The 27,708-nt window shown below is 36.2% G+C and overlaps 2 protein-coding genes across 4 annotated transcripts in view; both read left to right on the top strand.

The window, feature by feature from the left end:
- Phlpp (PH domain leucine-rich repeat protein phosphatase) overlaps positions 1–2,970 on the top strand; it is a 77,741-nt gene extending 74,771 nt beyond the window's left edge. The window contains exon 18 of the mRNA XM_071701819.1: positions 115–2,970. Coding sequence (XP_071557920.1) covers positions 115–573 — 459 coding nt within the window. The 3' untranslated portion in view covers positions 574–2,970. The remainder of the gene's footprint in view (positions 1–114) is intronic.
- Positions 2,971–4,792: 1,822 nt separating this feature from the next.
- On the top strand, positions 4,793–26,698 carry LOC139770107 (glycerophosphocholine phosphodiesterase GPCPD1). 3 transcript variants are annotated; one of them, XM_071701822.1, is made up of 15 exons: positions 4,794–5,101; positions 5,536–5,923; positions 14,752–14,870; positions 15,006–15,205; positions 15,574–15,743; positions 15,878–16,056; positions 16,245–16,382; positions 16,466–16,576; positions 18,264–18,417; positions 18,757–18,910; positions 19,061–19,286; positions 21,129–21,284; positions 21,369–21,796; positions 21,930–22,071; positions 22,414–26,698. In XM_071701822.1, the coding sequence occupies exons 3-15, from the start codon at positions 14,832–14,834 to the stop codon at positions 22,678–22,680; spliced, it is 2,364 nt and encodes a 787-aa protein (XP_071557923.1). In that variant the 5' UTR covers positions 4,794–5,101; positions 5,536–5,923; positions 14,752–14,831; the 3' UTR covers positions 22,681–26,698. The 3 variants fall into 3 exon arrangements, with proteins under 3 accessions (XP_071557921.1, XP_071557923.1, XP_071557922.1); XM_071701820.1 differs by lacking the exon at positions 5,536–5,923 and having other exon boundaries at positions 4,793–5,101; XM_071701821.1 differs by lacking the exons at positions 4,794–5,101; positions 5,536–5,923 and adding an exon at positions 12,348–12,958.
- The last annotated feature ends 1,010 nt before the right edge of the window (positions 26,699–27,708 follow it).

Raw genomic sequence — 27,708 nt, 5'->3', positions numbered from 1 at the left:
ATTCTTTTATGTTCAATCAAATATACACACACAAGTTTAATTATAAGTAAGGAATATAGACGTAAGGTGTAGAAAGCATGAATGATTTTTTTTTAAATTCTTTTTATTTCTCAGGCATCACCTTGCCTTCCTACGCAAGAGGATGCTATCTCGGAAAGATCCAGCGCACTCAGCGAGGAACAATTTCGTTGCTGGGAATATATGCTCGAGCAGAACACTCAACTGTTATTCGACAAAGAGTTGGACACGTTAACGAAGGCGCCGTTGCATCGCGGCCAGTCAAGGTCGACGCCGCAGCTGGGGACCAATCTGCCCTTCCTGTCGAAGAGGTTCGGCAGCGCCCGATCCTTCAACCCCTCGTTACCACGACCGCCGATGGTCCGTTTCGGCAGCGGACGAAGATTGCTGAACGGCGGACCAAACGCTGCCTACTTCGGCAGCCTGCAAAGGCTGATGCCGTACAATCTCGAGTATGACTTCGCCGTTATCCAGGAGAGAAACGGCATGGACTCGTTGGAGCAGGATGCCACGAGGATGCAGCAGTATTGGGGAGTTGCCACCACGGAGCTATAGATGATCTGAATGCAAAGATACTAGGAATAAGGTAGAAGTGCAAAAAAACAAAAAATCAACAATTCGGTACTAGATGTCACCTAAATGTGATAACGTTTATGTAAATATTTTGAAGAAGTTTCCTCTTTGTTTTATGCATAATATGTGGAAAGCATATGCAGCTCTCATATCATTGTCACCGTATCTGATTGCGGAGTATAATGTGGAAATTCGTCGCGTCAAACTATTTACAGACTAAGGCGATAAATTAATTTGCACTTACTTATCAACAATCCAATGTAACCAAAGTGATTTATCGTGGAAGGCTCGACGGCGCAAAGTAATTACATCTCTGTACTCTAATTAACATCAGCTGACAGAGTAATTAATGGAATACAATGCGACGGAGCGAAGAGCTAATCGTCAACAAACGCGCGGTAATAATATCGATCGTGTTGATAACAATGGCACCGCCAAGATAAGCTATGAAGTTCCTCGAATCTTGTGCAAGGAAAGACGGCGGGATTTGTACCGCTCACTTCGGTAATTCGCTCGTTTATTGCAGCTGATACGCGTGCAATAAAGGGACGGCGGAAACCACTGTGCTGCCTTTATGCTACACAAAGCTCGCCTTATTTCTTTATAACGGTAGACACGCGGAAGATCTATATCTGCTTTATTGCGGAACGACTTTACGACGCTGAGTGACTCCGTAGAAAATAGGCAATCGAGGAAAATCCGTTTCTTATCTTCGTGAGGTCAGAGACTAATTTAAATATTTTAAAATTCTTATCTATTCTTTTTCTATTAATGCATTGTTACGATTTGATCATACCCGTCCCCTTTCCCCCCCCAAAAAAGAGATCTCTTTACTTTGGTTTAACTGAAAAACAAACAAAATGCTTCCGGATCTAGTATTAATTGTGCAAATTAAGAATCTAAATTGCATTTCTATTTATTCCTTTTAACGTATCGATTCTTTTTGCACAGATCTTTATCGTTATCTCGCAAATCTCAATTACATATAGCTCGTTGCTCCATATTTTTATGTTTAGCATGTTTAGTATTATACATCGTTGTGCTTCGTATTTTTTTCTTACAAAATTTAGAAATATCTTTTGTACATAATTAAATATTACGTAATAAGTACAATTTAATATATCTCTGATGTTGTGACACATCTACGATAAACTATTATAACAATACCAAGAAACACGTGATACCATCGACGTGTGATCTCTCGTGCTTTCAATTACAACATGTACATTACGTGTTGATGTTTGGCTTACGATGTACAGAGTGTCTTTAATGAATTACATCACCAGTTGTGCGATGATTTTGTGTGAAATGTTAAACATGTTACATTAATCAAAATATTAAACCGTTATTCTATAAAAATAAAAGTTTAATATAGTCGTATATTATGAAGAATTGTAATAAGATATTTGAGTCAACAATTCTTACAATTCTTCATTCCATCGATTCTTCTCCAAATCTGCCATTTTGCTGTAATAGTTTATGATCTAAATATGTTACATCATTAATTCGTTTAATTGCAGCTGATACGCGTGCAATAAAGGGATCGCGGAAATCATTGTACAGCCTTTATGCTACACAAATACGATGACCAGTAAGCGAAATTCAGCGTTTATAGAAATTCTATTTGACCGCAACAATTGGAGGTTGAACACACTGTATATTTATAAGAAAGATTAAGTCGTATCACATGGGCGATCAAAGAGCATGCTTCCGAAATGAATTTCTTTTCCTTCAGTCCCTATAATGCGTCATTTGAGAATATTTCATTCCTCTCCGTAATCGGAATTATGCTCTTTGATGAGAAAAAATCACGTGAAGAAAATTAATGTAGATATTTTTTTATTTTTTTACGTAATATAGAATGTGTCCCGGGAGAAAGTATGTTCCAATAAAAGGCTTATATTTGTTTGAAATGGAAAAGTTCTTTAATCGCAAAACAAGTTATATGTATTTGAAAAGAGCAATTTAAAAAAAAAGTTATTCTAAATTCATCGGTATGATATAAAAATAGAAACTGATTATTTAATATTCGATATAAACTGAATCTGCAAAACAAACTGGGTATCTGATAAACACAAATAGTGAAGCGCTTCAAATGTATCAAAAATGCTGTTATCGGCACACACTTTCTCCAGTATCAAAACTGTACCTGAGGCTGGGCCAAATAAATCATGGCACGCAGTGACCCATTGTTGTCAGAGCAAATAAACTATACATTGCAAATGGTGGCGCATCCAGAATTTAACGAAAACATTCGGCATTTTTTTATGCATTTCAAATTTTGCGTTTGAAACTTCAAATATTTATACAATTTCTTAAATGTTTAAAATTGATATGTACACATTTTGAAGACGGAATATTGATCTCGTGACTTATTCATTTGTTTATTCTTTATTCTTGCTTAATTTATCCTCTCAACCGCAAGCACAAGTAATCGAAAGCATCGCAATTTTTTTCCTTTTCTTTCTTATTTCGTCAAGTTTCAAGGGACAACTAAATTCCGAAAAAATTGCGCGAAAGACAAAAATAAATTATTAAGGGAGAGAGAGAGAGAGGTTCGTAACGAGGATCCTTGCAGTAGAACTCGCCTGAATCCACCACTAATTCTAAAACACACGCCATTATTACATTCTAAACTGACTTCCTGTCCATCGGCGTGTCCGCGCGATCAAATAATCGCTTCCTTCCGCGACTCGATGAATTGCGACGGATGAATTTAACAGACGGCAATATTCGAAACACGCCAGCGTCAGTTACGTTCTGCCCACCGATTAATTTCTTCGCGTTGACCTTGGGAGGCGTTATCTTAATTGTAGCGTGCTATTAACGTATTATACCGATATCGCTTCGAATTTTTCTCTTCGAGTCACGAAAAGAAGCCGGACGGTAGGAGATTAAATACAGTGAGACCTCTTTTACTTTTATACGAACCGCTGTAGAAATTATATAAACGTTAAGAGAAAAAAAAACAGAGGAGATATTGCTCGAAGTATTTATAAAGTCCACTCTTTCTTTTCTTGCAAGAATTTCAAACAAGGCTAATTAGCATAATATTTAATGTAGAAAATTAAAAATTAAAAGAAAGAAATTTTACAAAATGTAAAAAGAAGTAGGAGGAGTACATTATACAAGGTTTTACTCCTGGATTAATTACCCATTAACAGGAATTTAATTTATATGATATTTAAAAAACATTGAAAAATATTAAATATTATTAAATGTACATAATAAACTGAAGATTTAAAATCAACAATTGAGAGTTAAAAACTGAAAAATTGCTATAAATTTTGATAATATTGCAACTCGTAACTCGTATATTTGATTCAAATTAATATTTTTTATGTTTTATTTAAACCTCTTAAAAAGTCGAATATTTTTTAACACTCTGAATGTGGAGTAAGAGGTAAGAGTAGGTTCAAATTGCACGTGAGGGAGAATAATCTTACTGATTCAGCACGTGCTTTTCCTCGAGAACGAGTCCACCGAGAGCACGATAAGCAGTTTCTTTATCAAATGGAATCTTTGGAATCTGTCAGTTATTTTAGCTGCTATCGGCAGCTGTCAAATTATGCTGGCAAACAATCAATTAATTGTAATTCGCGTTTGCGAGTCTCTTGATTACTGAGTAATCCATTTCGAACGGTAGTTCTTGTTCAAAAATGAATATTTTAGATCACACGATACTTCCGTTCTTGCCACGACGAATATTTTTGCTGCTTACTGTTGCTGAAAATAAAATAAAACTGTTGGTAATATAAATGCAGAATGTACCTGTTCCATTTTTAGCTTGTCAATAATAGTACAAAATTAGTTGTTCAATTGGTTTGTTAAAATTATTCTCTTGCGAGATAAGGTTTGCTCATCTGTTTAGTCATCTAGGCAGAAAAAACCAACGATGTCAACTGTTTTGTTAATTATATCATTAATACGACCGATCATCAGTAAATCAGTAAAGAATAAATCAATTAACAATTAATAATCGGAGACGATTGGACAGGATCGAGGAAAGTGACTCATGTTATGTCTCGACATTTTTACAACGTAAGATAGCGACAGTTTCGTAATCCTGCAAAAGACACGGATGTAAATGATCCAACGCGCAACAGGGCATCAGCACACCGAGTCGACGCAGTCTGCTATCGACAATTTATCGCCCAAGCGGATAGCGCAAAAAGAAGTTAAATGCCTCGGCTTGCGGTTGGACTTATTTCTTTGATAAGCGCCGAGCCAGTCGGAAAACAACGTGTCGCAAATAAGCATATCGAAGTGTACTGTGCAACTGCAACAATAGAATTTATCAGAATTATCGCTCTAAATCTGATCTCATCGAGGCTGCGATCTGTCGAAATCGAATCCCAAGAGCTAAAAGAGCGCGCGATATTTTTAAGTGGTTACACAAGTATCCTAATGACGATACGGCGACACAATCGGCCTGTACTACCTGGCACGAAGATAACAAGATATCGAACCTTCCTCCCGACTGGAGACATCAATATATCGACGTCCCCAGGTAGAACATAATGGCTCGTCTACAATAGCCGTACCGTAAGAGTATGCAGTAAGACGTAAGCAGTAAGCTATTGATTAATAAGATTTTTACAATTCAAGAATAATCGACTATGGTTATAGTCAATAGCTTACTGCTTACGTCTTACTGCATACTCTTGCGGCTATTGTAGACGAGCCATAAAACTCACGACATGATATATAGTGATAACGTCATCGTGACTTTATTTGTCACTTGAAAAATCACTTTAACGCCACTTTGACGTCACTTTGATGTTACTTTGACCCTCATCGTGACTCTTTACTCTGCTTGGGCTATGACTCATTGTCAGACGAGGATACTGAAACCAACCACCTCGCCAATATTATTCGGTGCTCACCTGTGCGTCGCGACGCTCCTATAGGCATCTCCACCGAGTGCCCCGATTTATTTCACAGATATGTCTCATAACTGCAGAAACATCAATGTCACGACCGAAGAGACGAGAGGAGGGGAAGCGGAATCGTTGGAACGAAGCGATCGAGGAGCGAAAGCTAGTAGCACTCGAACGTTCGCGCGCGCCGCTACGTACGTTCGAAGCGATCGCGCAGTTATATCCGCTTTTTTTTTCTTTTGCACTCGTTCGCGATTTTAATTCCGGAAATTCTGACCGAGAGACAAACTCGTCCAGCTCGTTCCCGAAAAAAAAAATAATAAAAATAGAAACTCGCACGTTTGACATCGACGCGGATCGAAGAGATCGGCGATGATCGATTGCGGTGTCGCAGCCCGGTGCGCGATGCAGCCCGCCGGAAGTTAGCACGTGCGCGGACCGCTGTCTTGCAGGTAAGTGTGGAATGGAAACGACGGCGCGATCGGGGGTATTTATCCCCCCATAAATCGAACCAGAACTATACCGGAGCGCGAGAAAGAGACGCGAGAACCATATTGAGAGGGCAATTGAGAGAGATATAACGTATTCCCGGGATCGGTGCTCGAACGATTTTGATGTATCTCTTTCTCGTATATCTTTACGCAAAAATTATATTGAGAGAAGAGAGAGAGAGAGAGAGAGAGAGAGAGAGAGGCACGTAAAACCGCACGAGAAATGAAATTTACTGCGCTCGTCGCGCTTCGATGCGTTTCGATGCGTACAGGCAGTTTTTGATACGCTATAACCGCTATAAATATAAGAACGGACGCGATATTTTCACGATGGACTTTGAACTGTCACGAGAAAATAGCTTGCAGCTGATCGTTGTGAACAACTTTCCCAGCTGTGTAACAGCGTATTTTGAAATCCCTTTCTCATTCTCCTAATTATGAGATAGATAGCAGACGTCCGTGTTCGTTCCTTAATTCTTCGTTTAATGCGATCGACAAAAATAGAGAAGATTCGAGATTTATAATTCCATCGAAAAAAGATCGCTTTAAAATGGGCTTTCCGTATAGATATGAAAAAATATATATTATATGTGCTACATTTCTTTTGTCTGTAATTATGTCTTAATTAATAAGCGATTGAATATTATTTATATTCAGATAAATAATACTTTATAGAAAGATATTTATGTAAAGAAACAAATTAGCGAGCACATATATGACTTATCGATTTATATAATTTGTTTTAACAAGGCACGATTCGGTGTCTCTAAATCTATCTTGATTTTTATCAGAGAAAAAAGTATTCTTATATAATGTAATCGTGAAACACGGAACATACAATATACTGTCATTAATTGTATTTAAAATGCGAGAAAATCTCAAATTTAAATCAAGAAATAAATCGATCCTTATCAACAAATAAATTTAATCTTGAGAAGATATGGAAATTATCAAACGATGAGAAATAAGATATTTATATAGACGAAAAACAGAATTTGATTCTTTTTATCTAATTTTGTCGCTTTTCTTAAATGAAATTATTTGTTCTCATGTCATGAAGAAATTTAGAGGGAGTCTTGAAAAGATATTTAACTGCTAGGAAGAGAAAGTTTTAAACATAAATTCTGTGTTGATATATCTTTATGTGTAAAAGTATTTCTGCTGAAAAGGAAGAGAAAGAAAAAATCCTTTTGATGGAGACTTCTAAGAAGACTTCATCTTTTAAGAAGACTTCTAACAAAGACATTAAAACGTGAACGTGAAAAATTTTAATTGAGCTTACAATTAGATTAGAGATTAGACAATACGGTGATACTTCAGATATTGCATTTTCATATAGGATCTGTCTCTTTGAACAGACATTCAGAATAGTTTCTCGGACACAATGAATAATTATACAACAAGCATTTTGAAATCAATAAAAAGATCTCTTAAAAACAGTCGCGCAATAAGACCTTCTGACAAGTTGATTTATGAAAAAAGAAAGAATACTCTAAAAGAGCTGCTGCCGGAAATTATGTATAATGGTTTCAATTTGACTTTTCATTATGTCCGTTCTTTTTGTACCGTACTATATCTGCAACTGTGTGGTATAATTCAAGATGTCACAGCTGGAGACTTCCATTTTCGGAGAGTTTCACAAACCGTCATAAACCTTTTATGTTTTAAATACAAAATTAATCATGTTTGACAATAATATTTAAAAAAAACTTTTACAGACGGATATTGTTTGTCGATTGCAATTTATATTGCGATTATAAATTCCGAAATTTCAAGCCAATCCAAAAAACGAAATAACAATTCGTTTAACGCATTAAATTGCGTAGGAAAAATGCAAGAGGTCTAAACTAGAAACGCGTTGTAAAAAGCGTGGCGAACCGTTGCGAAATGCCGCGTTTCATAAATATATGACATTCTACGTCACAAAATAAGAAAAATTAAAAAGCACGATGATATGATCGAAAAACATATGATGTAAGAGAAATACATTTTTTTTTCCTTTTATTGCGACAAAACAGGTTCCGTTCAAGGTATCAAAACAACCTAATTATTGATGTCATCACGAGATTTCATCCCAAGTAGCAAAGATGACGTCTAAAGACGTCTTATTGACGTCATAGACGTCATTAAGGCGTTATTAAGACGTCATTTGACGTCACTTTGCTACCTGGAATACCTTGCTTAATTTGTATAAATAGCGCGCGAAATATATAAACCGCGGAAAAGTGCCAATTTTTTTTCTCGGCATTTTCAACAACGTTAAATCGAACGTACCAGAAACCTGAACAAGTTCTGCAATGTTATACAAGCTGTTCCATGTTACACAAGCGACTCAAAATAAGAGAGCTAGCGGGAGGCTCGTTCTTTAATTAGATTCTACAGTATTTAACTTCAACAGAGAATTCACGCGCTCGATTCTCGTAAACGTTCTTATCTTACGTTGATTTTAACTTTAATGATAGCTTAAATAATTCTTTTTATTGTATTCTAAAATGTTGTAAAGACTTTTGTAAAATTTTACACTCTGTGTGTAAAATTTTTTACACGTCCGTGGATTTTCTTTAACGAAAGAGAGAAAAGAGTGAAAGGAGAAAAGTGTGACAAAGTATAATACACTTAAAGTACTTATTTTTATCATGTTATTCACAGCTTTAGCTCTAGTAAAACGGTATGAGCATTTTGTGTCTTAATAACGTGAAACGTAGACAAACATGTGATTAACTCGACTTTTTTAAATTATGTCATTATGTGAGTATCATTGGCAAGCAAGATGTGTTTAACGTGTCACGAAAACACAATTAAGCGTGTTTGTTCGTTGCATCGGGCGCCGCGCTCAAAGTTGCCGATACCCGATGTGTTTGCGATGTATAACTCGTTAGTAGCATTTGCGAAAAATACGATCTCGCCATGTCGTGCCCACAATTAATCCGACACTTGACGTAAAGCCGATGCGCGTAACGGCACAACGGCAAATATTATTAGACGTCGGGATAATGCGCAAATGGTGATAAATTGTTTTTGAAAGCGGTCGTAAATGCGCTCGATCAATCGCGATGACTAGGATATATCGCTATACAGTTTTAATACTGAAAGAAAAAAAAACACGACTAAAATTTATAGACGTCATCGACGAATCACTGGTGATTCGAATAAAGTTGATACTAACGCGAAACTCATGAAGATCTCAAACGTTTTAATACTCAGTCGTGAAACCAAAACCCTTTCAGACATTGATCTGATTAATTGATCTGATTAATATTGAATTAACAAAAAGTTGTTAATCTAATATTCATAAAGCACTAAATTTAAAAAAAATCTGATGAATATTCTTTGAATATTAATTAAAAGGCATTTCGCAAGTATTTCTGCATTTCTAAACTTATCGTTCTTATGATATGATATCCGAAGAATTTATCACAAAAATAAAATCAGAATATCTCAGGTATCATTATGTGGAAAAAGAACTTTCTCTCTTTTACTTTCTTTTTAAAATATTGTGATCACCTATTTCAATATTATTTTCGAGGAAAGCGTATCGAGATATTTGCGTCTCTGTGTGTGGAAATATATCTAAACTTTCTAAGTAATGTCAGCGTATACATTATCGCGCGCGAAATTCCAGGAGGAGGAGAGACGTTCCCAGACTTCCTGTAGAATTTCCCGGAAACGTTTCGCTGAAATATGTCACACCGACCTTAATGATCCTTCCTCACTTTTGGCCCCCGCGCTCCTAATTCGATACGCCCTTATCACGCGGGCACACACGCTGCACCATCTGGCTGCAGCTACATCTCGCTCCGATTTCATTAGCGGCATTTTCGGTACGCTTTCGATTTAAATCGAAATAACAAGCCGCTCGCGTTACGCAAACACGCTCGCAATCTCACGCGCGTGGATGTTACGTACGCATCACGCATGAGGAATGAAGGCTTTTGGTTCAACGTTCATTGTGCTTCTGTTTTATTTACATCGCAAATACCGTCTGGGGGCAGAAGGAGCCCGCGATGATCGCGACTATTATTGCCAGTTGCCACCACACACTGATCGCGCACGTGCGAACATTCTTTTTTCAGAAAAAAGAGAGATGTACATGTAACAAAACTTAAGCTTAAACTCTTTATTTACAGGCACTTATTCGTTTATTCCACATTCTTAGAAAATTGTAGATTAGACGGTGTCGTCACTTCGTCTCGGATTTCTTTGTCTTGTGAAACTAATATGTCTTTCATAAGTATATTTTTTATTTACACATATAATAATGCATGCAGCGAGGAGGCTTTTTATCTCTTAAAAAAATTGCATATAATAAACATATGCGCATCGGACATTCGCGTGCTCTAATTGTAGAACGTAAATATAGGTTGTAATATGAGATACAGGTCGTAATTAGATATATGAGATGTTGACGAGAGAATCGATTTGTGTCAAATTTTCAATGTTGTGTCGCGTTTTCAATTTTTGATCATGTGTCATCATATATTGTAATATCAAATATCTATCGATATTATATTTACATGTATATATGATATAAAGTAAAGTAAATACTTTTGAGATTAAATAAAGATTAAGATAATTTTGTTATTAAATATGGTGTATTATTATAATATCTATATTAATATTGTAATATTATCGTAAAGAAAAGGAATTACGTCTGCATCCAGTATTAAATTGATAAGAGATTAATTAATCATAAAGCAATTATCTAATATAAATCAATATTTTATTGTTCCTATACATTTTTAGGAACGTGCTGCATGTATATTTTTTGAAAAACATTGTCTCGTTTAAATATCTTTGGAACGTGAGTGCAGTCGAAAAGCACGAAATAAGTTTGTATAAAGCGTCGTCTACAATGGCAACAGGAGTATGCAGTAAGACGTAAACAGTAAGCTATTGACCAACCACAGTCGACTATTCTTAAATTGTAAAAATCCCATTAGTCAATAACTTACTGCTTACGTCTTACTGTATACTCCTGCTGCCATTGTAGACGACGCTTTATATTACACGTTTCATATTGTATCGCTGATCGTTGCATGCCGATCACGTTTTCCTGCTCAAATGCAGTTCCCCCTGCCACTTAATCCGCACGGTTTTTGTAACGAATGCTTTCCTGTCGAACGTTAACATTAAAATTCCTATCAAATAGGATCGAATAACTTCGAGAAACTGTTCGTTTTTGCCGCAACGCAGGAATTCTAAAAGGTCGACAACAATTTAAGCGATTTAAGAGAGATTTGAATATGGTTTGTTAAAATAATAGAGACACCCTAAAAAAGATAATATAATTTTTCGGACGTTCTTTTTTATTATTCGAAAAACAAACTCGCGCCGTTCATTAGAAATTACACCTAGAAAGAAATAATTTATAACTTACTATCTCTTTCTCTCTCTAGCTCTTGCTTTTATCTTACATATTCTTTTTACTTCTTATCTAAATTAATTTTCTTGTTGTATATTAAGTAAAAAATTAGTAATTCTTCTCCATTTTAATAAAATAGTATAGTACTATTTCAATTGGCACATTTTGATCAAATTAATTTAGAATTTTGTCACTCTCAAGTTCATTTTGGACGATCTATATTCGCTTGATACATAATTCGTGTTATATTTTAGGATAGAATTGCATTTATAATCGTATATATCGTGTATTTTGACACACACGAGGTCATTAGTACTTGACACATGAATTTATGCATATCGAAGCACATGCATTTCTTATACACGCTCCGATAATAAACACCTAACTTCACGTGGTAAAGCATTAATTCTCTATGTATCGTGTTATGTATTTCAAGGCAGAATATTATTCGTTATTATAAATTTACTTTTATCATATATTTCGTATTTTAATTCCTCGATAAGCGCCTAAATCCGTGCGATAAAACGATCTCATATATATAGATCGCGTTATATTTTAACATAGAACATTATTGGGTTGAATAGTATTTTACACACTATGTATTTTCTATTTCAATTCCTCGATAAGCACCTATGTAAATTCACGTGGTAAGACATTCATGACCCGAATATATATAAAAATCTGTGGTTTTTACATACATTTTATAAAAAAGTATTTTGATCCTTTTTAAATGTTCTTCACATTTTGTGACACGGTAAAATTACAAATGGAACTCTATTTAAAATATAAAAAGCAATGGAATTCTGTGTCGCGTATTTTCGTCTTATAATGTCCACTTTTACGAATGTAGATTAACTTTCAATCTTGATTTAACTTACTTTTTATCTTTTCTTAATTTTTAGTGCTAGCAAAAAGATAAAAAGTAAGTTAACCGAGATTAAAGTTAATCTACATTCGTGGAAGTAAATATAAAGCGGGCTGAAAAAAAAATTTTAACAATCTATACGTTTTCGAATGTTCGAAATGCGAATTTTGGCGCGGCGGCCTAATAGGGAATTCATACGGCGTCCGATTGCAGAATTCGCTAGTTCTAGGGACTTCGGAGGACAGTACGTTTTCTCTCCCTCACGGAACGAATTTTTCTATTGGAGCTCGCGGACGCTCCTCCACCTCCTCTACAGTCGTAAGTCCACGGCTGTCCACGTCCGCGCTCCGGGCTCCGGCGCCTCCGCGACACGCTTGTCCACTTACTCCACTATATCCACATCCACTACTCCACTTGTCTAGGAGCCAGCCAGCAGGAGCCAGGAACATCGGAATTCGGAGGTATCGCGCTCCGTCGTCCGCCATCGCTGTGCATTTCCATGCCAGTATTGCCAGTGCGTCACGGTCGCGCGTGTGGTGCATTGCGTTTAGTGCGGGGCAAGGGCTACGGTCGCGTCACGATTATGTCGAGTATCGCGAAGCATCCGGAACGACTGCCGCAGGCGTTCGTCAAATAACGCGAGTCGTCGTACGGCAAGCGGCGACGAGGTCGCGCGTCGCGCCGAGGACGGCCGAGAGAAAACGGAGCGACCTGCGACGGAGCTCCCTGAAAACGGGATCGCCGACAGATATCGAGACTCTTCCACGTCGTAAGTAGTAAAACACGTTCATTGTTGGAGCAACGTGTTTCCCGGGCGACTTGTTTCACGATCCAACGGAGAGGAATCGTCGAAAAACTGCGCGTTTTGAGGCAAACCTATCTGGGGAAAAAAAAAAGATGAAAAAAATCCACAAAGGGAGAAAGTCGCTCCCGAAATGCGAAACTCTCGCCCGTGTTTACGCGGCACGTCACTCGATAATCGCTCCCGGAGAGCGGACACTCTCTTCTACCTTCGACTTTGACGGGTTTCCGTTCCCATTACAGGTACAAAGTACGGTCTGTTATATTCGGAGCTTGCTCCACGAAACTCTCCAAGTCCATGCCGGATTCTAGAAGGAATTCTTATCTACAGCGCCTCGAGCCTCTGGATAACGATAAATAATACGAGTTGGTGTCCTCGAGCACGTGCCCGACCCGTTATTGCGTTCGCGAAAGGAAACGGACGCATACCTACGCGTACAGCCACGGGCGATGTTTCCCTCGATCGTTAAATCGCCGCGCTTCCGCGGAGAAAGTCGCTCGCGAATCCAATTATCGCTCTTTGTGTTTGTGTTGCATCGTGTCGGGCTGAGAATGTCAGGGGAGTGGGAGAAGAACGTCAGCCTTCGTCGATCATGGATCCGCGTAGGGATAGGATGACTGTCATATCGCGCAAACGATCCCGCGAGGCAGCCACGTCGACGTGGAAAAAGGCTCGGTCTTCATAGCTGAGCCTTTTTGCACCTCTCACCTTGTCTCTTTTTTTCTCCCTGTAATGTCCAATTACATATCTATTTTATTTTTAATACCGAAAGCGTAAAATAGTACAAAAAGAACAGGCCTCTCATATCAAGATTGAGATTTTAAGATCCGAGATTTTATTCCAGGGTGTTTGAGGGAATAAAGCGAGCCCGTAGTTTCGCTGAGAGAATGTTTTCTATTCTAGAATTGTTTCACAAATATTTTGAAGATTAATGCCTTCCAGGAGTTACCCGGTTATTTTGTAAATAATTCATTTTTCTGATAAAATATAAATTATTCTTGGCAAAAATAGCAAACTTGGTTGTTTTGAATATTTATATATTTAAATATTTATATACGGGCTTGTCTGTCCGGATAAATAATTCGCAGAGCGTATATTACTTTATCAATAGGAGAGAATAGGGAGCGAAATGTGATATAGTAGCTGTGTAACCGGACTTGCATCATAAAAGTTTATCGCTGTTTAGTCATACATGTTTACCTGATACAGTGTGGGAACTTTTAATGGGATATTTCCCAGAGACTCTTCTGAGTATATCTTATTTATTGCTTATAATTGTTTTTTTTACAAATCTCTTAATATAATGAACAAAAGGTATTGCAATTGATTTTTCATAATTATTGATGCCACATAATTATTACAGAAATGAAGGATTATAGAAATGATGATAATATCGTCTTATTTTATTGCAGTAATATTATATTGACATTAATCAGGCTAATGAACAAAAGATTTATTATTTTTATTGTTGCTGGGTTCTTTATGAATTAAATGATTAATCCATTTTGGATAATTATATGAAGCTAACTGAACAATTTTTGAATGAAGAATGTTATAAATTACGAGTCACAAATCATGACTCATCATGTTACATTTGAGTATTAGTAACTAAATTGCTGAATAGATTTAAAAAATCATTTAAAAAAACTTATAATCTTAATCGAACAAAATACGTAACGCATGTTCTGAAATATAAAAAATTGCAGGAGCATAATCTTTAAAAAAAGGCGTAGTAATATCCATTGAATATATCTTTTTAGGGGGAAGAAACAAGGAGAAAATCAAACAAACCCCACGTGAGCTTATCATCACCGAAGTGGCGGTCACGCAAAGTTCCGATATGAAGGGGTCTAAAAGAGACTGGATTTTTAGAGTCCAGGTAATTTTTGCACCTTTGCACTTTGAAGTCTTTTTTATTTCAATACTCTTGCATAGATATTTTCAGCAATTTTAATTGAAAAAGAACAAAACTAAATATTTTTACATGCAATTGAAACTTGCTTTAAATTTGAAGGTACCTAACTTGGAGAAAAATGAAGTGGTTTATGTGGTTGGAAATTTGCCTGAGTTGGGTGCCTGGAATCACAATCAGGCTATCCAGATGTCGCAAGAACATAGCAGTCGAAGAGAGTCTCCTATAATGTTAGATAATAACAGCAGCGGGGATTTCTATAACGAAGATGGAGACAATGCAGCTGACGGCATGTTTGAAGAGTAAGTATACAATATAAAAAGATATCGTTTCTTTTAATTGCAGAAGTTATGCAAAATCTTTTCTGTCTTTTCTTCATTTTCTTTCTTCGCATACAGAAAAAAATTTGTATAGAACGTGTTCTACATATTATATTAAGTAACTTATATAGGTACTTTGTATTGAATACTATCAATGGTTTTAAAATTAAATTTATCCGATAATTTGAAAACAAAGAAGGAAATGTACTGGCAAATATTTATTTTAAGTACATATTTATACTTTTATGAATATTTGCTTAAAGCGTTTGTTCTTTTTTTTTTCAAGTTATAAAAATATTAATCATTATTATGCTTACTATATCATGTCTTACAATGTAAATATATTCCAGAGATGGACGAATATTCTCGCAGAAGGTTGCTCTTCCCATCGACGCAAATATCGAGTTTCGATATTTTATAGCTGTTATCTGCGAATCGAACGGCACTAAAAATTCGGCCAAAACTCTGATTATCCGCAGATGGGAAACTCATATGACACCACGAGTAATTAAGAGAAATAGTATGTATTTATTGATCATATTTTTGTAACTAAAACTTTAATATATGCTGCAAACATTAGAGAAAATAAATTTACAGAACATATAATACCTTTAAAAAATATATTGTAAATTATATAATTAATCTATTTTGCAGCACCAAGCAATTTTGACAATGACACATTGCCAGATCCTGACAAATTTGGCTTTCATAATAATTACAGCAAGATTGAACAAGGTTGGCTGACAGATGAGACTGTGATACAATTTAAACTTTTTAACAATCCTGTTAAACTCTGGAAGAACCGGTTGCAAAACAAAAAAGTTCATATTAAGGTAATATTATTACTCTATTTTATTTCTATTGTTTAATATCTTTACTTTTAAAAAGAATTTTACATTTTAATTAAAAACAAAAATTAATAAACTGTTTACTTGTAAAATAATAAATGCATTAGAGATATTCAGCTTTTTCACAAAAAGTTATTTTCAAACTGATAACTGAGATTTAATTTATGTTACAGATGACACCTGTAAATCTAGTTAGGCATAATTCTTTAGAACTGCAACAGTTTGGAGGCGAATGTATAGACGATAGTCTTTCTATGGATACGCAAGACATTGTTGATCAACCCGCTTTTACCAGTATTACAGAAATTGCTGTAAGTGTTAATTTTAGATACCTTACCTACATACATCATCATCTCGAGTATAATAATCGAGCAACGCTTACGTGTATTTCCAGGTGATGAATGATGAAGAGGCTAGATTCAAGTTCCAGGAGCAATTCGGCCGCCCTCACAATGAAGACGAATTTTTAATCTTCAATGTTGCCGTTCGGTATCCTGAAACAATCGTAAGTTTCCACGTAGATAGTCTCATCACAAGGCATCATACTATATACACTATTATGTGAAAAGCTGGGATTTATTGCTTGCATTGCTTGCGATTTTGATACTGTACATACTTTCGAATGCGATCTCTTTAGTTTTTCAACTATATCAGTTTGAAGTTTCATGCGTTCAAAGATGTCACATCCGCTTCTTCCGATACTCGTGCAATGTAGTACTTCGATGTTACGACGAAATAAAAAATACACTGACATTCCCCTTAGGCCTTATTTGATCTTTCATATAAAATTATTTACGCGCATTTAAATTCTCGGGGAAACCCGTGTGTAACATGAACGCCGAACAAGAAAATCGTTGGCACGGCAGAGCAATAAATTACTGGTTAGTGATGTGATTCACAAAACGAAATGAGCACACTAAGAATACGCATTGACCATATCATGTGAGTTTTCAGTAGACCACGAGTAGGCCGGCCACGTCTCTTCGCGCGACTTGTTCGAATTACTTGGTAAACGATAATTAAACTTGTCCAGCAGCTATCTCCCTCCTCGGAAATGCCAACAGCGACGTGATCGCGCGGTGTCCAGTCCCGAGGAACACGAAGACGACCTGTTCAACTTGTACAAAAGCAAGACCTCTGGTGCAAATGATGATGCTAACATGCAATCTGATGTTTCGATGCTAAGCATCGTCTACCACTTTACATCTGTGTCACATGACATCACACAGAGATATGATGGTTTTGATTGTCGTTTACCTTACCAGACCTATCCTTCGGCTGGTCTCTCGTAAATCGTCTCGTGTGCTCTTTGTTTCCTATCGAAATTACATAAATTGATTGATTAACAACAAGTAGTTGCGATTCTGGTCCATTCGAATTGGATCCAAATGGATCCGAAGTCTTATTTCGTTTCGTTGTGTTCATGTCCGTTGTTTCCTCGATTTACGCGAGTTGCAGCCATTCCGTAAACTCCTAAAAATGTTGCGATATCAACGCTATCACATCTCATATCCATCTGTGTGCGTCGAAAATGGTGAGATTCCCATCACTCCTATATCCTTTTAGCATACTACTAATATTTTCTAGCTCTGACCGACTTCTTCTGTACGTGTCACCGCTGTGCGGCCAATGCCAGAATCTATGCTGTCAGAATCTTCTGAATCCGAATTGCAAACGTTGCTGACTTGCTCTTTCTAATCTCTTTATCTCTATTTCGCTCTGTCGAAATTTAACATTGAATGATCTCGGCAGGTGTTGCGGAATACGCGTCACCAGGCAGTGTACAACGTTTAGCAATTATTAATCCGATTCATTGCTAGATTACCAGAAATTTCTTGCTCTTGCCTACCAACGATTCAAAATTTCTACGCCGGAAGCTTCAGGCAACTTAGTTTACATAGTAGGATGTATGCTGAAGGAATATTCGCAAATTAATGATATACTTTATTACTAAACAAGTTTCGAAACAATATAAATAGCCTGTTGTGGCAAAGAAAACAAACAAAATTCTTACTTCGAAACCAAAAAAACTGAATTATTTTCTCTTATTTGCCTGACCTTAATCATAGAACGTGATTAATATTGAAGCAAGCACGCAAAGTGGATGAGCTATTGTATTGAAAGAAATATATTGGTGTTGTTCAAAGTGTTACGGTCTTTTCGATGAAGCATTAAGTAGACTGTTTTTCCAGGGGTACTTAGTGGACTACTACGTGTACAGCTCAAGATGTTTCCCAGGAGAACCACCAAATCACATTGGTTTCAGCTACATCTTGCCGGGTGCTTTACAACCTAGCGTTGGACTTCTGACGGTACCAATTACTAGTACAAAACATAGACCTATTGGTAAGTAAAAAAATACTGTAATAAATAGTGTTAATTAGTAAGGATATTTTTATCCCGTTATTACAAATTATATGGCGTAATAATGTCAAATCAAACGTTTAATTTTGTAACAATAATGTTTATCACTGTGTGATTTAAAGAATAAATTCTTGAACATATTACATTCGACCTTTATTCCGTTCAAACTACAAGATAATACTGATTAATTGCATAAAAATTTACCAAAAGACTAAATACTAACTAGAAACTCACAGTTGATCGATTCACGTTACATAAAATGTAAACAATAATAATCTCGTATGTATTGTTTCTTTTCTGCAATAAGCTTTTATATTACAGGCCAATTGACGGTGGAATATGTTGTCATAAAACCAATACCGGATCATCCATGGGACATGAGCATCTCATACGCGAAGCATTGGGAACAGCGTTGGTCAGGCTTAGATGTAGGACACAGAGGACTTGGTACATCTTTCAAATTCGAAACAAAGAAGTAAGTTGATTTATATCTAAACACTATTTATCCGACATACCTGTATGGAATCAAAAAAATTCTTTTAATACATTTTTATATTAATAATTTTATAACAAATGTCTTTTCTAAGATGTACTATATTCCAATTTGAAAATAAAATCTTTACAGTTGTGCTAACGTGCGCGAGAACACAGTCGCATCATTGAAAACCGCGTCTCATCACGGTGCAGACATGGTCGAGTTCGATGTCCAGCTATCGAAGGATCTTATACCTGTGATCTACCATGACTTTTACGTATCCATCTCAATGAAGCGTAAGAAGCAGATAGAGGCTATGGATATGCTGGAGATACCTGTCAAAGATCTTACTTTAGAGCAGCTTCATCTACTCAAGGTATGAATTAATTACGATAACTGATGTTTCTTATATCATGCATTTTCATTTCTTGCATTTTTTAACATATTTATACACTTATTTTTTACATTTATATCATATTGAAACAACATATATCAATTTTGTTGATAATTAATATGATTAACATTTATATGTTGATTTTTCATAGTCTTGAACGAACACATGTATGTTTTATTAAGTTTTATTATATTTTTTATAACACAAACTAATATTTATGGAAAATAACTGTATGTTAAATTGTATTTAGAGATTAATATTGTGCTCTTGGAACGTATAATTAATTAAGCCGATGGAAGAACGTTTTGAAAAATGTATTTATCTCTCATTTATCTCTTGTTTAAAAGAAAAACGGCATAAGGCGCAACAAATCTAATTTTTAAAAAGTATGCTAGACAGAGAATATATTATTTATTATATCCTATATAGATTATGTACGCAAAAAATTATAATTTCCATTAATTACTGATCTTCCGCTAGCTTAATTAACAAATGCATACATTATAGTTGGTACACTAGTTGAATGACGATAGGAAACACCTCTTCGGAAATGCTTCGCGTATCAATGTTTTGCTTGTTATGTCTCTTTTATCTTAGTAAAGGAAAAGTAGATTACTACGCAGGAGTATGTCGTACGTAAACGTCCATCAGCTCACACATTCAAACCAGCCAACATTCAGAAATGACATGCTCTTCCGTATTTGTCTATTTTTTAATATTCAACAGGATTTGCAATACCCGAGGGACTCGTTGGGTAAGGTGCTCTATTACGTTGATAAAGCTGAGAAGGGAGTTAACAGTCTGGTGAGCTTTTATACTGCTTGCGCCGGCTAACTCGTCGCTCAAAATGTATAACCAATATACTCATCTGACTTGCATGCTTTTTTTAAAAGCTACCAAGCGATCGAATCCATCAAATATCTAAAATACTATTGCTATTACGAGAAACAATATTCTTTCTCAATATGCAATGTTGTGCTTTTCTTAGAAGCTAAAATTGAATGTTTATCTAAATTGAAATTTATCTCTTTTTCTTTTCAAGCGTGAGTTTTAATAATAAAACTCGCCAGCAGATTACAACTAAAAATGATTCTCAGTTGGTGTCTGTTTGCAATATTTATATGATTCTCGATAGCAAAACTCTGGTAAATAGATTAAAACTGAATGCCGCGATTATTTTGACATTTTCAAAGCTTTATTGTCGCTCTCAAAAAACAAAATATATTCGATGAACATTCAGTCTGATAGCTTGTAGCAAGTCATAAGATTGGTCCAATGTCAAATCATTATGCAAATGCAAAAAAACGGCTAAAATAACGTTCATGAAGTTGCTTCTAATATTTCTAGACATTCTGTATTCTTAATAAAATTATTAATCACCAGTTTCAGTCCCTACGACTATATATAAATGCTCACACTTTGAATTAAACCTCATTCAAAGTGCGAGGATAGAATTTCAGGACTGAGCTGATATGAGAGATTAATGAGAAAATTTTATTAAAATATATCTTCAAAAGTTATATCAAAGTGAAAGGATGGAGTAATGTAAATATTTTTTCTTATAATTGTTTTTCTGCAGCTCAGTTTCCTCTAAAATGTTTCCGACGCATCTTGTGCAATTTCGTCGATCATAGCACGCGACTAACATATCACGAATGGCACGAAATTACAAGATGTATTTGCATTGAGCCAGTACGGTTGTTTTGTCCGTTGCTTTGAACGTTCATTACGTCAACGACAATATGATCTACTTTGTCGACTCCTAAATAATTAAATGAATATCATACGTGTACGTATATTTCATTAGCGAGATTTTTCTTTCAGGTTTATCACGTAGCTGAAGGCCGTGAGAAGAATCCGAGATTCTTTGACGAGGATTTGGAAGATCATCAGCCCTTCCCTACGCTGCAAACTGTGCTGCAAGAACTCGAGCAACACGTTGGATGCAATATCGAAATTAAATGGACCATGCAATTGAAGGTGAGAATCCTTTTAGTAATATATCATACAATACTTTTCTTTTTAACAGTTAATAACAAGTTAAATTGATCTTTCTGCCATCAGGACGGCACGTTCGAACTCAATCATCCCTTCGATCTCAACATGTATCTAGATATTATTTTAAAAGTGGTATTAGAATACGGGGGTCATCGAAAAATCGTGTTTTCTTCGTTCAATCCGGATATCTGCGCAATGATCCGTCTCAAACAAAACAAGTATCCAGTGGTGTTTTTAACACAAGGCATTACATCGAAATATCCCACTTATCACGATCCAAGATGCCAAACGATACCGATGGCCATGAGACACGCATTAACCGCGGATATCCTAGGAATTAACGTCCATACCGAAGATATTCTTCGGGATCCGTCTCAAGTCAAGTTAGTCAAGGATGCGGGATTAATTATCTTCTGCTGGGGCGACGACAACAATGATAAGGGTACTATTCAGTATCTGAAGAAACTCGGCTTACATGCGGTTATATACGATAAGTAAGTCACGCAACGAATACTAATCCAATTCAAAAGTCAATGATTTAATCAGATTGAAGATATTGAGATAATAATTGTCTCGTTTGAGAAATCTTTCCGTGTATATATTTTACGTTTTTAATGTTATTTTTAGAATCGATGAATATAACGCGAAAGAAGTGAAGGAGAGTATATTCTTAGTGGACGCTAGAGAAAGCCAGAAAGAGCTGATAGCCTTGGCACACTGTAACCAAACACCACAGACACAAATCTCTACTCCCCTCAACACAGAAAAGGTAATTATCTTTTAATAGATATTATTAACATGCGATATGCATAAGAACAACAAAGTATATAGCAGATCCTCTCAATAAGTTTACAAATAATTTGAAATTTTAAACATATTTGCAAAATATTACATATTTTTTACATATAACGCAAATATTACGTATCTCACATATTTTTATTTTATATTAAGATTTACTAAATTTAAAACACTAGTATCTCTAAGAAATCATATTTTCTTCAAAAACGCATTTCTTTTTTATCATAATATACATACTTGAACCCGAGTGTACAATAAAATTTACACTCTAAACGTACGAAGCATGAAATTTATTTGAATAATGTTGATTTAGGAATATTATTTGAATCGACCGTCAACGACCACGTCGTTGAAGAACATTATTGGCGGTGACAGCATATATTCCGTACCAAACATGAAGTTGCCGACCAATTGCGAGGAGAGCATAGAAATTAACGAAATGACCAAGGATTTCAGTGCCTGCGCGAACACTTTTGGCCATTCGGTGAAAGCAAACGGCGCATCCGACGTAATTTGTAAACAGCCGTCTCCTCTACCTGAGTTTTATGGAGAAGACGAGGCGGCGAAGGATTGCCTCTGATGCTTTTCCTTCAAAAAACCCTTCTTCTCATGGTTTTCATGGAGAAGTGTCAATAAGAGGGATCCTACGCCACGCGATGACAGGAAGAACTTTTTTGTAATTTATGATACGCTGTAGTTGATAGGCCGGAATATTATCGAGAATTCTGTACTTCTAAAATCTGTGTGGCGCTCTTATATAGATCGTCATACAGATTATTTTTAAATAACCCGGAATCAAAACCAATCAATGTTGTTCTGAGATTTGTCAAAGGACCTATTCTGCATTCAACATTTAGCTTTAAGTATAACTATATGATACACAGCCTATTGCATGACTGTTCCGCACCTTAAAAAGCAATCAGACTAATCATGTCTAACGGTAATAGTGAAACTTACAGAGATTTCAATAAATCCTACTGGCAGATCATAGAATAATATTGATTGCTTTAAGATATCGATATAGTACGTGATGTGCAAAGAAAAATAATCCGATTTACTATTCTCATATTTTTCCAATCGGTCCATTTTTTTGCGCATTGTACAGCGTGTGTCGGAAAAAGTGTGTAGCCGGATACTCGTGAAGAAATTGGAAATTGATCCTTCTTTAATGAGAATGATTTGGAGATCCTAAATATATTATTCAATTAGTAGATAATCATATATTTGCACTTTTCCAAACTTTATTCAACGATGGCTGTAATTTTTAGTCGAAATGTTAAAAATTTTTAAATTTAGAACGAATCCAAGTTTTAAAGAATCTAGACACGCAAAGATTTAAAATGTCTATGTTCCACATGTCCAAGTTGAAATCTAAGTATTCAAGAATTTAAGCATACAAAGATCTAGGAATCTATAGATCTAACGATTCAACGATCCAAATGCCTAAAAACGTAGAAACGTAGGAATCTGAGAATATAGTTTTACTTATATTAGATAGTTCGTTATTTAATTGCTAGATTATGTATTCCCTATAAAAAGAAATTGCAACCGGATTGTTTAATCCATTCGCTACCGGCATACAACTGTTTCCACGCGCTCCACGTGCACTCTAGTAACTTTTAACAAGAATATTCTTAGTGTACTAATGAATCCTGCGCAGGATGTAGAACGATTCCCTAACAGCACATGTATATTCTGAGAATGTTCAGAGGATATCGTACAGTATAAGATATTATAAGGATGTTCTCAGTATATTAAGTACATCCTTAGTATATTCTATAGATATACAGGATATTAGTGCTGTTAGGGTTTTAACTCCCGCGAGTCCGCTCGCGGTGAGCCGGTGCGGGAGTTATGTTTTTAGTACAAATGTCTTCAGGTATATATTTTTATTTATAATCAGGAAGAAAACAATTCTCTCCTCTCGTATCTCTTCCGCTGTCGATTTAAACGTTACAATACGCGAACGGAGAAAAGAAAAAGAGAGACAGAAAAAAAAAGCAAAGGAAGAAGACGAAGAAGAAGAGCAAATTGCTCGTTACGCGGAGAGCAAACTAAATGCCATTAGTTGATACGATTTTTTACGAGCTGTCGAACGAAAAATCGCGCCGAATGCGAGAGCGAATGATCGCGCCGCACCTCGAATTGCCTTCTCGACAGCTGTACCTCAAGTTCTAATAAGACCGTAACGTAAACTATTTTTCGTAATCATCTAGGAAGTACTTCATGTTTATTTATTTATGTCATCTGACAATTCGCACGATCAGCACGAGCGTATGATCAAGAAAAATAAAGAAAAATCGTAAAAGGAGCACGCACACATCTCGTTCATTTTTTTTCCATTTTTTGTTTCGTCACACTTTTAACACTGACATCAAGTCAGTGCGTAGTTTTGCTCATTCTGAGTAGTCTTACGATAACGCTGCGAATAATTTACAGTCTCTTCGTGGTGTACAACAGACGCCCGATGTTCAGATGTACTTCCGACTCGGTCGCCCGAGAGACCTGCCGTCGGGAGTACTTTTCGGCGAGGAAAGCTCCGGGACGTGTCGGTCTCTCGCCGATTTTTAGCGCACCAAGTGCGGTCGGAGGGCATCGAACGCGAGAAGCATCATTCGCTTTCTAGCAAACAGTCTCCCGAATGCATATGTTCTTTCGAGAGAAAAATAACGTTAACCCTTCAACCGATAGCGTTGTCCATCCATAACTTAGTGGCATGAACGAGCCGAGCTCGTCGCACCGTCCGCTTCGATTTTTGATATCACGAAATAATTCGCGTTTTTTTTCATTGACGACAAACGATACACCTCGCCGTGGATAAATGGGGAACCAACGCTTTGCGCTCGGAATGCACGATGCTCCTGTCATAACAAAACATTAGGTCGGGGCATACTTATCTGTCCGTCAACGCCGACTAAAAGTTTTGCCGTCGCAATTTCCAAATTGCAGGTTTATCAATGGGGTACGGAAATAGAGACGGATAAAATTATCCAACAAATTATTGAATAGTGAAATCAGATTGTCGCTTGTGCGACGTGATTAAAGGAAATTTAATTAACTGAGGGACCTAGATAAGACAAATACAAGCGGCAGCTTTGCGCCGATGTAATGATTTCGCGAATAATGGATGTAATGGGGGGTACGGGCCCGGATACCTATATATTAGAAATACTAATAATTATTCTTATTATTATAAGTATAATAATACCGTATTAGCATTTGTCTCATAGTGCATCGAGGTCCTGTTATAATAATTTAATAATAACCTATTGTTAAAGATTATACACTACGATAACATAATGCTGTTATATTATTACAATGGTAATATCGAAACGAGATGCGGACCGAAACCGGGTTGATGCTTCGCAGCGCAAAGAGTTGATCTGCCGGCTGAAGGGTTGAAGGAAACGGACGTGCAGCGGCACGCCGAGCGTCTTTGTAAAATTTTTCACAGGAAGGGTAACATGCGTACTGCATTGTGATAGGAAAAAAAAAAATAAGCTGTAACAGGCTAATTGTATCAAGAGTGATTGTATCAATCGTCGAGACTCTGGCAATGTACAGTACATTTGTTGAAAGGATACTAAACAAATACACGATCTGTACGTTACTGCGAGATCACGCCGCTGCACTATGCGGGGGGTGTGATATTACAATACTTCTCTTTCCTTTTTTTCCCCGGTCGCCTTGCCGCGGAGGCCGAGCTCGTCCCTTTAAACTTTCTGCGTCCAACGCAAGTAGCGACTATAAAAATCGCGGATGTCCTCTCGCCGAGGAAGGATTCGAACTTCAAGATAACGCAATTAAACGCCGAAAAAAACGAAAGGCTAACAATGCGGAACGCTAATTAAATCGGGAGAACACCTCAGACTTTCTTATCGGCGACAATTATTTTTGTATAGAAACGGCATCAACCGGCGAGTACTGTATTAATAATTAGCGTTAATAAGTGTAAGCGGCAAAGAGATAAACTCGGAGCTTAAATGTCATGATATTCGAGTGTGTATTCCGAGATAACGGCATAAATCCGCGATTTTGCATACTTATAATTGAGATAAAGATCGCAGAATCGGCTTTAGAGAAAATTTATGCGCATTTATAGCAGTCTTACCTATAGTTTCAATATCTTTATAGGAACTTACCGTTCCAGCTTGGCTTTTTTCTGACTTATTAAATTTCTTATGATTAAGTATAGATTTTATCTGATGGAATGCGGGAAGAAATCTAAAGCCGACACCGAGATAATTAAAATACTCAGATGCAACCTTTTCTCATTTTCCATCTATTACATATTGTTATTAACATATCAGTATATATGTATGTATATATATGTATTATATATTAGAAACGAACGATTCATTTCTCCTGTTTAAGTTCTGAGCAACTGCACGCGTCAGTTGGCGAACTTTATAAGTTTTGCGAACTCGATGTGTCACGGTCTCCGAAACCGTTTTAACCGATAAACTCCGAGCATAGTTAAGATTTCTAATGATTGTCTATCTTTACTTCTATTTTGTTCATGTTATACGACACAACGATCGAGAAGGATTGAAGTAATTTATTCTTGCCGAGATAATAAAACATTTGTATTATCAAAACGTCTGTCTTCGCCGATGATTGTGAATAATGTTGATCTCCAACTTCCTCCCTGCGTTTTTAGACGTATTAAGAGTTTTGTAGAGGACATCCTGTGATCTCGAGAGATAGGTACTCTACGTATATATATGTATTATAATTTTATAAATTATAAAATTATAGTTAAATTTTCATGTGTATAATGTATATACACAGAGTATCTCAAAACCACAGAATCTAACATATACATGTACTATATACACATACAAATATATGTATAGTGTACATGTTTATATTTATTTTAATAATGAAAGCAAAATCTGTGCAAGAAACCATCGAGAATGCCACGAAAGTGGCGACAAATTAAAAAAAAACGATACTTAAAATATATTCGACAATCGAAGGAAAAATTAGAAATGCTTCCGGAAGTAATGAAGATTAATATACGGAAGAAAACGAAAGTGAGAGCAAAGAATCAATGACACAACTTCTAAATCTGAAAATCTCGATTTTCTAAATAATATGTCTAATAAAATGTCGAGTAATATCTATTTGTTTTATCTCTTGATTCTCGAAAATATCGAAATTGGGAATTAAAAGGTAAGTATCATTAAATGTTTGTAGAACGGAAATGTCGAAACTCTGTATAGTACATTTGTTGAAAGAATATACTAAGCAAATACACGATCTGTACGTTTATACCGCGGGATCACGCCGTTGCACCATGCGGGGGGTGATATTGCAATACTTCTCTTTCCTTTTTTTCCCCAGTCGCCTTGCCGCGGAGGCCGAGCGTCCCTTTAAAACTTTCTGCGTCCAACGCAAGTAGCGAGTGAGTGGTTAAAAATGGGCCGTTACAATATAAATAATAATTATATTCTTATAATTTCCCGGGTTCCCGAAACGGGTTACCCCATTCAATTCAACCCCTCTTTCACTCACAATCTTCAACTCTCCGATCAACCTCTTGCAAAATCAAAACAGATACGCGGAATAAGGTTTGAAATCAGAACCCGCCTTAATCACTCTCGCA

The sequence above is a fragment of the Temnothorax nylanderi genome, unplaced genomic scaffold, assembly GCF_030848795.1.
Source record: "Temnothorax nylanderi isolate EJ_2023f unplaced genomic scaffold, tnyl_v1.0 TNYL_tig0027_pilon, whole genome shotgun sequence".
In the NCBI taxonomy this organism is placed as follows: domain Eukaryota; kingdom Metazoa; phylum Arthropoda; class Insecta; order Hymenoptera; family Formicidae; genus Temnothorax; species Temnothorax nylanderi.
The sequence above is the reverse complement of the archived record's forward strand: the minus strand, read 5'-3'. Positions and strand labels throughout refer to the sequence as shown.